The 16,804-nt window shown below is 41.8% G+C and overlaps 1 protein-coding gene across 2 annotated transcripts in view; it reads right to left on the bottom strand.

Moving 5' to 3' along the window:
- ARHGAP29 (Rho GTPase activating protein 29) overlaps nt 1–13,212 on the bottom strand; it is a 67,970-nt gene extending 54,758 nt beyond the window's left edge. Inside the window, exon 1 of one of the 2 annotated variants that reach the window (XM_084757384.1) lies at nt 13,059–13,212. In XM_084757384.1, the coding sequence (XP_084613510.1) occupies nt 13,059–13,071 (13 nt within the window). In that variant the 5' untranslated portion in view covers nt 13,072–13,212. The remainder of the gene's footprint in view (nt 1–13,058) is intronic. The other variant, XM_084757382.1, reaches the window with a different exon arrangement.
- Between the last annotated feature and the right edge of the window lie 3,592 nt (nt 13,213–16,804).

Genomic DNA, 16,804 nt, shown 5'->3' with positions numbered 1-16,804 from the left:
TAAAAGAGGAGAGGCACCCTGATGCCAAAGAGTTCCGGGGAAAGAAGCCAACTTAGCCTCCCAGTTGTTATCCAGGGAAGATAAATTGAGAAGTTACTTGCAAGGTCACTTAGCTCTGTAACTTTTTTTTTTCCAATTCAATCGTTTAAAATGTACTCATAAAACTAGGCTTGGTGGCACTCGGGAGGCAGGGACAGGCAGATCTCTATGAGTTCGAGGCCAGCCTGGTCTACAAAATGACTCCAAGACATCCAAGGCTACACAAAAAAACTCTGTCTCAAAATCAAAACAAAACAACAAAAAAACCCCAAAAACAAAACAAAACAAAACAAAAAAAGGACTCACAAAGCTTCAAATATAACTGTATCAAAATTGAAAGCAGTAATATCAAAGACATGTAAAAAAAAAAAACACCCCAAAACATTCCCTTAAACACTGCTGGAGGAGACTAACCCACTATGAACAACTCGGAAAGCCACTGGCCACTCAAAACTAAGGAGACCAACAGGAGAAGAAAGGACTCTGAAGGCCAAGGGACGTCAAGAGAAGAAAGTATGTGGCTCCATCTGCTCCACAAGGCTGTTAACATTTTCTACAGCAGATCTGACTCTATCCAAACAGCCAACTGTTGTCCACAGACTCTGATACAGAACACATCAATAAATATGAGATGGTTAAATTCCAAGTAGGGTTGTTTATGGGAAATTATTTTTATGTCTTACAATCCTAATACTTCAATTGTCTGAAAACATATTAGCTCCCATTCTTCATCCAAAGGATGATGATATTTATGGCAAAAATAAGCTTATTTTTAAGTTAAGAGGACTATCTTATAAATCTCTCCTGATCTACAGGTATATGGCACAAATAAACTGTGACTAGCACAAAACCGAAATAATCTTTCTACTTAAAATTATTGGTTTATAATAAAATTATAAAGCCCATTTCTCAAAAGTAAAAACCATCTACTATAGAAATGGATCTACAGAGATGCAACCATCTCAAACTGTTCAACAAGTTACAGAAAAACATTTCTGGAAGCAACCTGTAATTGAAATTACTAGCGAGGTGGTGGTGGCAGAGGTGGCGCATGCCTTTAATCCCAGCATGTGGGAGGCAGAGGCAGGCGGTTCTCTGTGAGCTGGAGGCCAGCCTGGTCTACAGAGTGAGTCCAGGACAGCCAAGGCTACACAGTGAAACCCTGTCTTGAAAAACAAAACAAAAATTGACCTGTGTTTCTATCACTTCTGCTACAATTGTTCCTAGCATTTTTCTCTTCTAAAATGGTCATTCACACTCTGTTGCCTGTGAATCATCCATCCTGTAAAGCATCAGCTTACAAACCTCTAAACCTTTCTGTATACATTGGCTTCAAAATGTCTATGGTACCAGGCTGGATACTTACACTTGTATCTATAGTAGTGATAACACCTGACTGCTAATTTTGTTAAGCAGATATTCTCATATTCCTGAAGTAGGCTGTGTGGGTTAGGTAGCCACCACTTTTCATAGCAGAACAGGGTCCTGAAAACATTTGACATCTGGCGGTGTCATTTGTGGTTGTCACAACTGAGGAAGGGGATCTACTGACATCTAGTGGGTAAAGGCCACGGACATGCTAACTGCCTTCATGCACAGGACAGCCCACTCTTGTTTTTTCCTGAGACAGGGTTTCTCTGTGTAGCCTTGGCTGTCCTGGACTTGCTGTGTAAACCAGACGGGCCTTGACTGCGAGCTGGGATTAAAGGCATGCACCACTACAGCTAGCTAACTCAAAAGGTCAAGATACCTTAACTCTGGATCCAACTGCTTTATATTTAGGCTTTATAAGCTGTAAGACAGAAAGCTATGTCAAATTATATCTCAGTATGCCCTCAGCAAAACCTAGATTATGACAACACAATTTCTTTTTCAAAAAAAAAAGTTAAGAAAATCTATGTCTAGATTTAAAAAAGACTTAAAAGGGGCCAGGCAGCTGGGCCTGATGGTGCACACGTTTAATCTCAGCATTCTGGGAAACAGAAGCAGCTAAATCTATGAGTTCAAGGCCAGCCTGGTCTACAAAGTGGAGGCCAGGACAGCCAAGGCTACAGAGAAACCCTGTCTCAAAAAATGAAAGAAAAAACAACAACAACAACAACAACAACAACAACAACTACAACAACAAAGTAAAAAATAAAATAAAATAAAATAAAATAAAATAAAATAAAGAGGGCCAGGCATAGTGATCCATGCAGTGAATGTGAGCATTCAAGACCGGTCTAGTCTGCAAAGGGAGACACTATTTCAAAAGAAAAGAAATCCTTAAAAGATAAAGTGCAGGAAAAACAGATTTGTCCATTTGCTGCAGTGAAAAACTGGAACAGTGCCGGGTGGGGGTGGGTAGAGAGCTATTGCTTTCTAATGTCAGATTACACAGCAAGGGATAGTAGTATTTGAGAGATGGAACCACAAACCAATGAAATCAACTACAGTCTCTGAACTTCCAACAAAATAAACCCTATCATCTCCTAACTTAAAATGTATTTATTTAGCTGGGTGGTGGTGGTGGTGCACGTCTTTAATCCCAGCACTCGGGAGGCAGAGGCAGGTGGATCGATGTGAGTTCAAGGCCAGCCTGGTCTACAAAGCGAGTCCAGGACAGCCAAGGCTACACAGAGAGACCCTGTCTAAACAAAAACAAAAACAAAATGTATTTATTTATGTATTGATTGATTGTTTTTGCTTGTTTCTTTGTTTGTTTGAGATAGGATTTCTCTGTGTAGCTTTAGCTAGCCTGGAACTTGCTCTATAGACCAGGCTGGCTTCAAACTCACAGAGCTCTGCCTGCCTCTGCCTCCCGAGTGTTGGGATTAAAGGTATGTGCCACCATCACCCACACATCTCCTAATTTTAAATGGATAAAACGCTACAGCATCCCAACTTCTACATTAATGGCATTTTCTAGACCACAGCAAAAGAAGAGAGAAGCAAAGCAGGATGTGGAACTCTTGCTAAACAGAGTGGATATCCAGAGTGGACAGACCTCTGTAAGATCACCAGGGGTGAAGACAATACGGAAGGAAAACTCTCTGGCCTGCACAGGGAATCCCTTAATTGTATCCAAATACCAAGATGCACATTCAGAGCAAAACTCCACAAAGGTACAAAGAATTTCAAGAGAGATGGAGATTTGGGCTTTTTCATTGCCTAGAGATCAGAATGGCATACTGAACACTCAAAAGGAGATCCCGGAAGGCTGTGCCTTGTAGCCCTAAGGAAACTTCAAAGCAAGCACATTTTAAGAAAGTTATTGCTTATAACTTAATGTTGTATCATTTACAATAAATGGAGAAGCAACATAAATGGCAATGATGTGAAGAAGGGAAATGAAAATTAAAATGAGTCATTATATGTGAAATACATTTACTTGAAGGTAGATGTTAAAATGTATATTACAATCTCTGGAAGAATAACTAATAAGCTAATTGCTATCATAAACAGAATTTTAATTAATTAATTAATTAACTTTTATTTGGTCTTTTGAGGCAGGGTTTCTTGGCTGTCCTGGACTCACTTTGTAGACTAGGCTGGCCTTGAACTCACAGCGATCCACCTGCCTCTGCCTCCCAATGGCTGGGATTAAAGGCGTGCACCGCCATGCCCGGCCCAGAATTAAAAATTTTTTAAATCAATCTAAAAGAAAGCAAGAAAAGGAAACCATTACAGGCGGGATAAATAAAAAGCAATAATTAATAACAACATTAAATGTACTCTAAATATCCCAGGAAAAGCAAGATGGGGGGGAGGTATAGCTTGCTACCAAAATACCTGTCTGGCAAGCACGAGACCCAAGAGAGGATTCAACTAAAAGAAAATAGCTCAAAGGAGGTGAGCTAGATTCTCAAATTAAGTAAAATAGCAAAATCTAACTGCATACTGCCAACAGTAATAGATCTGAAATATAAAGAAAAAGATACAACATCTAAATCACAAGAAAGTAAACACAGTTCTATGATACCAGACAAGGAATTATACCAAACATAAAATGTTGTATTTAGTGATAATTAAATAATAATGACAAGAAGCGATTTCTTCCTAAAGCTGTAACAATCCTAAAGGGATATGTCCCTGTAATGAAGTCTGGGACCTATAAGACGAACCCTGACGGCACTGTTGGCTAAAATTCCAGTACTCGTCTCTACAATAAAACCATAAAATTATTAGGGCTATCGAACATCTGGGGAAAAAATTAACAAATTTGACAAGACAGAACTTTACAGAAAATTCCACTCCTAAATAGCAGAATACATATTCTTTCAAATGTACCTGGAACAGTCACTAAAATAGGCCATATATGGAATTATAAATTAGTCCCAGTAAGTAATTCAAACAATGTAGTATAAGCTTTTGATCTAGGCAGGATTAAAGGTATCTATGGAATCTCTAAATATTTTTAGTTACAAAACATGTTTCTAATCCATAGGCCAAATTTCCACATGCTAAATTTTAAGGTATTTTTAATTGAATGAAAATAAATACATATTCCAATATATGAAGATTACATGGTTTAAAACTATGATTAGAGAAATAAACAGTTTGGGATGCTTTATTTTCAAGAGACCAAAAGCAGTCATACCAGTTTCCAGTTTAAGAACTTAGGGGAAAAAAGAGTAAATTAAAATCAAAGTAAGTCAAGTGAAATAATATAAAAATTAGCCTGTCAGTAGTAGTGCATGCCTTTAATCCTGGTACTTTGGAAGCAGAGGTAGGAGGATTTCTGAGTTCAAGGCCAGCCTGGTCTACAGAGTGCGTTGCAGGACAGCCAAGACTATACAGAAAGGCCCTGTCTCAAAACCAAACCAAACCAACGAACCGAACAACAACAGCAAAAAGCAGTGAAGAAAATAAATTAGAACATAGACACAAGCTAGTTATTTGAAAAGATTAACTAAACTGATAAATATCTAGCTAAATTGATGAAGAAATAAGGACAGTAATAAGCATAAACTACTAAAAAGGGTGAAAGAAGGAACATCATTACAGACCCAACAGATACTAAAGAGCTAAGAAGGAATTTTATAATCACTTTAAATTGGACGACTCCAAAGAAACCCAGCAAAAGAAAAAGAAAATATAAGTAGTCTTATACATGTTAAAAATTTGAATTTATAATCTAAAATTTCCTGGAACAAAAACTGTAAATTGCCAGGCATAGTGGTGCACACTTTTAATCCCAGCACTTGGGAGGCAGAGGCAGGTAGATCACTATGAGTTCGAGGCCCACGTGGTCTACAAAGCCAATGCTACACAGAGAAACCCTGTCTTGAAAAAAAAAAAAGTAAATCTAGAAGGCTTTATTGATAAAAAAATTCATTAAACCAGAAAAAAAAAATATATCTCAACACGTGTAAAACAGAGGAAGTAAGAATCTTCCCAAACTTTTGAGGCAGCGTTCCCAGTATTAAAACCAAACAATGATACAATAAAATTACAGATAAAATCCTTAAATGCAGTATTTATACACAAGCTGCAACAATATCATAGTTTTGGGGCTTTTGGGGGGGGGGTGTGTTTCGAGCTAGGGTTTCTCTGTATAGCCTTGGTTGTCCTAGACTCACTTTGTAGACCAGGCTGGCCTCAAACTCATAGCAATCCACCTGCCTCTGCCTCCTGAGTGCTGTGACAATATCATAGTTTTTAAAAAGCTTGCTTTAGGAATTTAAGTTTAGCATTCCCTAGAACTCATATGACCGTTGCAAAAGATGCAGAGAAAGTATCTAACAAAATTCCATGCCCAAGTCAACACCGAAGGGGATTTCTTCAACCTTATAAAAAGCCTATAGCTAGGCGTGGTGGTGCACACCTTTAATCCCAGCACTCAGGAGGCAGAGACAAGTGGATCACTGTGAGTTCAAGGCCAGCCTGGTCTACAAAGTGAGTCCAGGACAGCCAAGGCTACACAGAAAGACCCTGTCTTGGGGCTGGGGGTGGGGTGGTGGGGGGAAGGACGGGGGGGGGGGGGGGGGGGGGGGGGGGGAGGGAAGCCTACAGCCACCATCACAGTTAATGGTTAAAATACTGCTGTTAATGAAAGTTTCAAGAAGTACAGTAAGAAATAAAATACATTCAGATTAAAAGAGAAGTAAACCACTTTACTCAGAGGTGACAAATCTGTGTTCCTAAAAAACTCTGAAGAACTTATTAGCTACTGCTTTTAATAGAACAGGATCAGGTAAGTTAATAAATACACTCAATCAAGAGTTGAATAAACCAAGAATTGAGTAATAAAAAATTTTAAATCAATTCCATTCCCAATTATCATTAAAAAAAAACAAAAAAACAAAAAACCAAGATGTTTCAGGGATAAGCTTAACAAAACCTGTCCTAAGCTGAAAACCATAAAACACTACTGCAGGGCTGGAGAGAGCTCAGCAGTGCTGCTCTTACAGACACCGCTCCCAGCACCCGCACCTGGTGGCTTAACAACTGCTTCTAACTCCAGCTCCAGGAGACAGGATGTTTTCTGACCTCTGCAAGCACCAAACAGAAAAGAAAAACAAAACACCACTGCAAAGAAATCACACAACTGGTTAAATTGACAATATAGCACTTTACTGAATAAAAAGACTCAAAATTTTAGGGGGAAAAGGAGGTTCTTATAACTTAGAATATTAGTGACCAAGACTGCCTAAATTACAATGGAGTAAAAAAAAATTAAAGAAAAGAAAATGACAATCTGCCTGTCAAAATATATCCACTGATGCAACAGTGGGATTATTCAAGCACAGGATGAATGCTATAACTAGCACTGATATTGACAGTAAGAACCCATGCCTCAACAGGTCACTGGCCCACTATGGGAGATCTATTACTCTACTGAAATGACAACTTACTAATTGTATCTATAAAGTAATTCACCTCTCAGCCTTTCTCAGATAAGCTTCTATTTGTCATAGCTGGCGTCAGCACGGAGTTCCCTAACGGTATGGCCCAGAGATTCTGTGACTGTGGCGACGCTGCCACAGCTTAGAATCACCTGGGAAGAGTGTCAAATTCACCAGGCTCACCCAGGGACATCCCTATGGAGAGACTGTCTTGATGGTTCATTGATCTGGGAAGGCGATGCCCACTGCAGGCAGCACCACTCCCTCGGTACAGGATCCTGAGCGAGCCAGGACAGGAGAAAGGCAGAGTAAAGTGGCAAGCTGAAGCAAGCGAGAGTGCATTCATTTCCCTGCTCTTCACTATGAATACGACCCGACTAGTAGCTGCCTCGATTTCCCCTCAATGATGGACTGTAACTTGGAATTGTGAGTGAAGTAAACCCTTTCCTCTCCTAAGTTGCTTTTACTCATGGTTTTATTAGAACAACAGAAATGAAACTAGAGAATCTAGCATTCACTATATAGTCCAAGCTGGTCTTGAACTCATGACAATTCACCTACCTCAGATCATACAGTTTCAAGCAATCACTGTGAACTTTTCTTTTTTTTTTTTTTCCCAAGCTGAGTTCATTTTTTTCTCTTTTTTTTTTTTTTTTTCCTCCCAAGACATAGTCTCACTAAGTATCTCTAGCTGTCTTGGAACTATCTAGACCAGGCTGAGGCTGACATCAAACTCACAGTTCTACCTGCCTCTGCCTCCAAGTAGTGAGGTTACACTCAGCCTGACCTTAAATTTATTAAAATGTTAAATATATGAAATGACCAAATTAAATGGTTTAAAAGTTGGAGACTTTAAGAAATGCTTTGCTTCAGCATTTACTGCTCCGCTGTAAGAATCAAGACAGAGTGATTTCTGACAGAGTGATGCAGATAGCAATAGAATGCAGCCCAAAGGTAAAACAAAATACACAGATCAGCTGACTTTTCACAGAAGAACAAGTAGTCTTTCGATCAATAACTGATACTCACATGTGACGAAGGTGAGTATCAAGCCCTAATTTACGCTGTACACTTTACTTGACAGCTACTGTAGATTCTATATTATAGCATTTAAAATGCCAGTTCTTCAAATTTAGGGGAAAAGAAGCAGATGCCGTTGTTGTTGTTGAGACAGGGTTTCTGTGTGTGGCCTTGGCTGTCATGGAATCACTCTGTACACCAGGCTGGCCTCAGACTCACAGAGACCCGCCTACCTCTGCCTCCCAAGTGCTGGGATTGAAGGCGTGCACCACCACACTCGATGCAGATGCCTATTTTTAAAAGGTTATTTTTAAGATTACAATCATGTTTATGTATTGTATATAATTTCTTCTCAGCCACAGGAGCTACATTCAGCAGGTGAGTCAGTATGGCTTTAAAGCCTAAAAAGTCCAGGATAGTTCTCAAAAACTATAGGCAAAATCACAAGAAATGATTCCTCTGACAAACCCAAAAAGCAAGAACCAGAAAAGAACATACTGGCAAACTGGATGAATATTAACTTTTATTCCTTAAAAGATACTATTAAAATATGAACTGCAAGCTAAAAATGGGGGGGGGGGGGATTGGCAAAGGGTTTTATCTAAATTATGTCAAGAACTCTTACAAAATAGGTAAACTCACAATAAGTAATTAAGGAATACTATGGAAGGAGATACACAGCTGGGAAATGCACATTTAAACTAAACCAAAATACTAATTATTGCAAGAAATTTCAATTTCATCTAAACCAAAAATAGTACCTGTTGTTGAGGTTATAGCAACTGCAATCCAGTACTGCTACACAAGGTATACAATCAGAGGAAAGCAACCTGGCAGATTCTTATATTTCTCATTTACATATCCACAAGAAATAAGAACAAACATTCACCTAAAATCTCATCCACAAAAATTTTCAGAGTATTCAGAACCTGCAAACAGCCAATATCCCTCAACAGACAAGCCAATAAAGTGTGGTACAGTCTTAACACGCAATACTTCACTTAATAAAAACTGCCTATGGCATAGCAAGAACTCATCAACGAATCTTAAAATCATCATGCTAGGTGCTGGAGAGACAGCACCACAGTTAAGAGCCTTACTGCTCTTGTAAGGGACTGTCATTGGGTTCACAGCACCCCACTGTGGCTTCTAACCATCAAACCCCCAGTTCCAAAGAATCTAGCACCCTCTTCACGAGGCATTCATGTTGTACACAAATACATACTCAAAGCACTTACACAGAAAAAACAAGTAAATTTATAACCACACACAAACATAATTTAAAGCATTATACTAAATTTAAAAAAAAACAGGTCAAAAATATAGAAAAACAGCAGGGCGGTGGTGGCGCACACCTTTAACCCCAGCACTTTAGAGGCAAAGGCAGGTGGATCTCTGTGGGTTTGGGTTTGATGTCAGCCTGTTCTACAGAACAAGTCTAGGACAGACAGGGCTACACAGAGAAACTCTGTCTCGAAAAAAACAAAACTGTAGAAAACAATGTATGTATATTAGCATAACTATATTTATATGAAAGTTGTAGAGATTTGCGAGCTAGCATTATAACTGGTTGTCTATAGACAGGGTAGTAGACAGATGGGGGAGAAACTGCAGATTAACACGCACACGAATACATTCTAGAATGATGCAAACATCATCCTAAAAAAGACATTTTTATTATGATAGTGATTACATGGGCACAAATCATTTGTCAAAACTCAAAGTGTATACTTATGAAACATAAATTCTACTATATATAAATTATGTATCAATTAATTATATGTGCATGTCAGTGTGTATATACCAATTACAGTATATGAACCTTCTATGTACTTTGACTCAAGCTGTTAAAAAAATGACCTATAATTTGACTAAATACTGGACTGAACTATGAAATATGCTGGTATTATATTAGTTTTTCTTTTTGGAAATACATGCTGAAGTATTTATGAATAAAAAAACATGATGTCTAAGGTTTATGTCAAAATAACATGGATGAATGAAGGAGAGATAAAAATAGAAGACGGGCCAGGCTTTGTGATACATGCCTACAATTGCAGGATAGCAAATTCAGAAATTTGGCAAGCTACCCTCTTGATATCAAAGATGCATCTGAAAAAGGTTTGGAGGAGCTGCTGAGAAGTAGAGCGCTTGCCTAGTATGTCTGAGGTCCCGGGTTCTACCCCCAGCACTGGGAGAAAAAGCTGGTCATAAATTGATATACTGTGAAGCTGAGGCTGGGTATAGAGGAATTCTTTATATTATCTGGTCTACTTTCATACATGCATGTGAATCTTCCATATTAAAAATTATTTTGTTTTGGTTTTTCAAAGAGCCTACACACCAGCTATACACTGGGATCTCAAGGTTCTCCCCAGCAGTCCAGTCTCGACACCTCTTTTCATTAGCTGCTCCCCAATTCCCCTTTGGAAGCCAGCCAGGTGTACATAAAATCAAAAGCATGACGCATAAACATGATGGATGAATTATAGGCAAAACACAGAGTACTGTGCCTTAAAGTCCGGGAAACTGTTTGCTCCTTCCCACTGCTCAGCAGTGAAGAGCACTTACAGCTCTTGAAGAGGACCCAGGAGTGGTTCCCAGCACCCAGACAGCTCACAACTACCTGTTCCAGGGGATATGCTACCTTGATTAACCTGCACACATGTGGTGCACACACACACACACACACACACACACACACACACACACACACTCAGGCACACACATGTGCATAACATAAACATTCCAAGAGCATGTTTAAGCAACTGTTACCTCTTAAAAAGGGAGACTGGTATTTGTAAACTTTCTCCAGAACACACACTGACACTGTCTTAAGAGAAGTAGTAACCAACATCCCCTCTCTCCCTTACCCTCCTCCCCCAGGCAATGTCTACTCCCTGAACTAGGTGGCTCCTTTCCTCATCACCGCAGTAATAAAGAGTAACAATAAAATGCTAACTCTCCACAAAGATCTTTATTATAACAGAATAATCTGCTAACTGGCCTTGTTTCTCTACCTACAAATATATGTGGCTCATGACCACACCAGAGATGAGTGGGAATTTTTTAAAAACAAACAAACAACTCAAGCAATGGAAACAGTCCTGAATGCTCCAAATCAGAACTGTATCAGGGACAGTCAGGTCCGTAGTGGAGGTCACCTAACATTCTGCCCAGGAGGGTCCTTCTACTCCACATTTACTGGCAACCATCCTCTGGGCCTCCAAACTCATACAAAACACTTCTCCCAAAAAAACCTTTTCATTCATTCTCTCCACTAGAAATCCTCTACCTTTCCATAGGACAGATGACATTTCGTGGCGCCCCTAATATTATGCCTTGGGCTCTATTCCTTATTGTCTATTGTTACTCAATAAATGAAAAGGTTCTATCTACAGGGCTCTATGTAACCCTGTGGAATGCTGCCGAGTTTCTTCTGTGAACGCTGAATAGTTAATCAATGGCATAAGAAAAAAAAAGAGAGATGGCTCAGCAGTTAAGGGGAACTCTTCTAGAGGGCCTGGGTTCAAATCCCAGCAACCACATGGCAGCTCAAAACCGTAACTCCCAAGATCTGACACTCTCACATAAGACAAAACATGAAGGCAAAACAACAGTGCACATAAAATAAAGCTAAATTTAAAAAAAAAAATCCTTATGCAAAGGCAGCTTTTGGCAGAGATGTGAGGGTTCTGGTAATGCCGGTGTATGCTCTATCTCAAGAAAACCGGAAATAAGCAGCCAACATACAGTCACCGCACAGTGCTCTCTTCTTCTCAGCCACAGTGCCATTTTCTGCTCACTTGGGGATTGAAGCATTTTTCTATCTGAGCCGAAATTACTGAGTTCATTTTCAAGCTTCTCCAAATCATGAGACCAGAGCTACAAGGCTGTCAGGGTAATGATGCTTAAGTGTCAGGGCTCCTTACTTGCACAACACTTGAAGCATTTCTAAGTAGGCATTTCTGGCAAACTGCCTGAAGAAATTACCTAAATCTCGTGTTGGGGTTTGCTTATTTGTTTGTTTTAACTATCTCTTTGTATTTAATTCTTAATTCCTTTCCATAAAGAGGTAACCCCTTTCCCCAAGTTCAATGAGAAGGTAACATGAATTCCCAAATAAGAGGAAAAAAACCAGGTAAACAAAATCAAACCTGCTGGGCTTTGAACTTTCAAAAAACAAAAAAAAAAAAACCACATAGTATTTCCCCTCCCCTTAAAAGACACACTTAGTAAAAACACGTTAAAGTCCCGAAAGAACACAGTGTGTAATCCAAGCCTTGATGCCCACAGACGGACAGGGGAAAAAAAAAGTGAGATAAACTTGGGGTATTGTCAAGAAGGCTCCAAGACCAGGAGCCTTTGGCGACTTGGTTTTGTGAAAACACCAGGTTTCCATCAAAGACAGTCCTGGGACCTTCTCAGCAATAAAACTTTCAGGAGCCGGCTCCCCAGGTGGTAACTGTAATCTCTCAGTTTATCAATTCCAAGTCTGCAAAAAGCACGGTTTACCCTAGGGCCACAGCTGGGGAAAGGGTGACCAGAACCCAAGGAATGCAAAGAGGAAAGTGACAGGAGCGCCTGGGAGGCGGGAGCAGGGGATGGGAGGGAAGGGGGCTGTCTGACAAACTTGTCCTGGCACTCCGGGACAGACAAGAAGTGCCAGAGGAAAAATGAGGACGTAGCAGGAGTTACCGTACCTCAGCCTGTGCGCCTGTCACAGTGGAGTCCGTGAGAACGCCACCAAACTTCCTAACTCGGTCCCAGCAGGGAACACGGACGTGAAGCCCAGAGGAAGAAAAGCAATGGGGAAGCTCCCGGGGCCAGAGTGCCTCCGGCGGTGGATGGGAAAGGGCCCCGGGGGCTGCGGGACACCCGCGGACGAGACCGAGGATGGGGGACCGTCACTCCCGGGAGCTGATGCTCCACGGCCGACGCGGGATCCCCCGCATGGGCGCCGGGGTCCGCAACGTCCCCGCATTCTCCCTCCCCAGCTCTGCCGGTTCCTCAGAGCCCTTCACCCCGGGTCTGATCCACTGGGGTGGTGGAGAGAACTTAGAGCCCGGCCCGCAGCCGCCTCCCCGCCCTAAGCCTCCCGGACCCCGCGACCCCAAAGCGCCCTCCAGCCCCAAGGCACGGCGGGAGCTCGCGCCGCCTCTGCTCACTCACCATGTGGCTCCATCCCGCTTCCCGGACACCGCACTAACACTCACGACCGCTGCCCCTTCGGCCGGCTGGATCTCGAAGTCCCCATCCCCCGCACGGCTGGCCCGCGGACGCCGGGTCGAGCTGCCGCCGCCACCGCCACCGCCGCCGCCGCCCCAGCAGCTACCGCCACGACCGCGCCAGCCACAGACGCGACGCCCCGCCCCCCGCCTCGCGCCCCACGCCCCACGCCTCACGCCCTCTGCGGCCCGCCTCCTGGAGCCCAGCCCATTGGCCCACGTCCAAGGGGCGTGGTAGTTGGTGCGGGGGGCGGGGCCATAACAGGTGCGGGTGGGGCAACGCATGAGCTCATCTGCAGCCCAGGGTCCTTGACCAGACCAAGGTCCCAAAGTCCCAGTGTGCTGGTTGGGAGTCGGACCCACCAAAGGAAGAGTCACTCTTTCTTAGCTCCATATGGGAACCACTCCTCTGGCCTGGTTTAGTTGGCCATTTTTCAGGAGGGCACTATGAATACTTTCCAGTCAGGATTTTAGTCTTGAGCTTGTTTGCTTGGCTTTCTTGCTCCTCCAGCTTTTTACCTTTCAAAAGCGAATTTATGACTCATTTTGAAACTTTCTTACTCTTCTTTCTTCAGCTGTCATTTTCCAAAAACTAAATTACTCAATTACATCGGCTATTATGCACAGTATCTGGCTACATAGATGTGTTAGATAAGTGTTAATTAGCTACATGGCCCTCTAATCATACAACATATTTCTTACCATCAAATGTTTCAGATACTAGGACCATTAGTGAGGGCATAAACAACCAAAAATCACACATCTAGATGTTGGATTCTATATCATATCCATCATCTTGTATACCCTATACCTATATCATATATGAGAAGGAAAATGCGTAGTGTTGTACATCTAACTTACACTTACCTATACCAAAAACATCTTTCCTGTTGTTGGTCCTAAGACATAACACTCCTGGAATGTTAACTGACAAATAGGTAAACTTATAGAAAGGTATCTTATTGACTTTTCCTGTTGCTGTGATAAAAATATACTGATTAGAACAACTTAAGCAAAGGTTTACTTTAGCTCACAGTTCAAGTGGGGAAATCAAAGCGGCAGGGGCTTGAAAATTGCTGTTCACATACATTCACAGTCAAAAGAAGACAGCAAAGAATGAATGCCAGTCCTCAACTCACTTTCTTCACTATTTCCCCTGCCCAGTGGGACTGCCCCACTTTGGTCATCATAATCAAGAGAATGTCCCACAGGTACACGCAGAGGCTCGTCCTTTCAGGTGACTGTGAATCCTGTCTGTGGGAACACAGTCCAAGAATGGAGTAGTGTGAGAATTGAGTGCTTGTGAGAAAACTCCAAGAAACCAAGACAAGAATCGTGTGACTTCAGTTTCTATAAAAACACAGAATTGAAGCTGGGCAGTAGTGGCACATGCCTTTACTTTCAGCATTCAGGAGGCAGAGGCGGAGGCAGGCAGATCTCTGTGAGTTCAAGGCCAGCCTGTTCTACATAGTGAGTTCCCAGAACAGCCAGAGATACACAGAGAAACCCTGTCTTGAAAAATCAAAAACCAGTGCAGGGTGTGGTGGCACATGCCTTTAATCCCAGTGCTCAGGGGCCAGCCTGGTCTACAAAGGAAGTCTAGTACAACCAAGGCTACACAGAGAAGCCTTGTCTCGAAAAATAAAAACAAAAACACAAACAAAGAAAACAAAAATGACACAGCCTGGGGCCGGGTGTGGTGGTGCACGCCTTTAATCCTAGCACTCAGGAGGCAGAGGCAGGTGGATCTCTGTGAGTTCAAGGCCAGCCTGATCTACAAAGTGAGTCTAGGACAGCCAAGGCTACACAGAGAAACCCTGTCATGAAAAAACAAAAACACCCCACAGACTTGCTCTTGGATTATGCTTTCTTGCCCCTCCTACGTGTAGCAGATACGAGTGAGTTTTCTTCAGATTATTCATTGTTATTTGTTTCTATGCCTTTATGGAAAACAGTGCTTTGCCACATGGGTCTTGTCTGCCTCCCACATACAGCGTGTCTGCTACGTGCAGCTTGCTTTGTGATTGTATGCTTTACTCATGTGACTCCTCTTAACCCTCAGAGTATAAACTGTCCGATGTGCTAAATAAAGTTGGCTATTGCATAAGACTGTGGTCTGCCTCATTTGCTGGATCCATTCTCCCAAGTCCCAGTGCCTCTAGAGCTGTGACAGTGTCATGTTCGCAGCACTAACTAGCACAAAGGGTACTTTAAAAAGCCTTCAACTTCATGTTCCTCTTTTTTTTTTTTTTTAAGATTTATTTATTATTTATACAGTATTGTGCACAACAGAAGAGGGCACCGGATCTCATTACAGATGGTTGTGAGCCACCATGTGATTGCTGGGAATTGAACTCAGGACCTTTGAAAAAGCAGCCAATGCTCTTAACCTCTGAGCCATCTCTCCAGCCCATGTTCCTCTTAAATCTTTTTCTCTAAAGGCATAATAGATACATTTGCAATTCTCTCCTCCTGCCCCCCTCTCTCTCTCAATACTTTTTTTTTTTAAGGCAAGGTTTCTCTGTATAGTCCTGACTGGCCTGGAATTCACTCTACAGACCAGGCTATCCTTAATCTCACAGACATCTGCCTGCCTCTGTTTTCTAAGAGCCGAGGTTAAAGGTGTGTGCCACCGTTGCCCGGCCATAAGGTTCAATTATTAACTAACAAAAAAATGAACATAAGAAATCTGTCTGGTAGAGGAGACTATGTTTGTAAAAACATCCTGAACAATAGAGGTCAAAACCTCCATTAGATTCTCCAGAATGTCCCAGAATATGTCCTAAATCATACTGTAAAAATAAACAAACAAAATAAATAAATAAATAAATAAATAAATGTTTGCTGGTTATAGTGACTCATGATCATGACTTTGTAGGCCAGGAATAAACAAACAGACAAAAAAAAAGTCAGAGAGATAACATAAATACTATGTTTCTAAAAAGACAGTTGCTGTCATATTATAATTTGTAATCTCAGCATATATTGCTAAGTTTCTGCTTGCTGATCTGCTCTTCGCTTCTTTTGGCATAAGGACCCCAGCTCCACTCTGAAATCTTCCTTTGCTCCTTAAAACCAAGCCGCTTACTGCTATGATGTTGTTTCCCTGTAGTCCCAGCGACAGAGAGGTGGCAGAGATGGAGGCAGTGGGATTACAAATTCAAGGTCAGTCTAGGGTTGCTGCCTGGGCCAAGAAGACAGGGATAAAGAACTTGGGCTACTCGCCGGGCGTGGTGGCACACACCTTTAATCCCAGCACTCGGGAGACAGAGGCAAGGGGATCGCTGTGAGTTCAAGGCCAACCTGGTCTACAAATCAAGTCCAGGACAGCCAGGGTTGCACAGAGAAACCCTGTCTTGAAAAGAAAGAAAGAAAACCAAAAAAGAACTTGGGCCACTCATTTGGGTTTGGGACCACATTTTTCCAGCAGTGCTTATAGTAAGTAGATGGAGTTGGGTCCCCACTAAGTATTTTCAGGAGAAATGTTGAGTGAATAATCAGAGAATCCAAGAATAAAAAAATCGTCTGGGACTCTCTCATTTTTATTCCTTCCACAAGCATTTGTTGAATGCTTCTAACATGCTGGGTACTGTTCTAAGTGCAGCAGGTGTGTTAGGGAGCTTTACATCCATCTCCAGTCTCTCATCAACTGTGATTAAATGCTTGGGAGAGAGGAAGAAATGATGCAAA

Source organism: Acomys minous, assembly GCF_964271855.1.
Source record: "Acomys minous genome assembly, chromosome: 14".
Classification (NCBI taxonomy): domain Eukaryota; kingdom Metazoa; phylum Chordata; class Mammalia; order Rodentia; family Muridae; genus Acomys; species Acomys minous.
The sequence above is the reverse complement of the archived record's forward strand: the minus strand, read 5'-3'. Positions and strand labels throughout refer to the sequence as shown.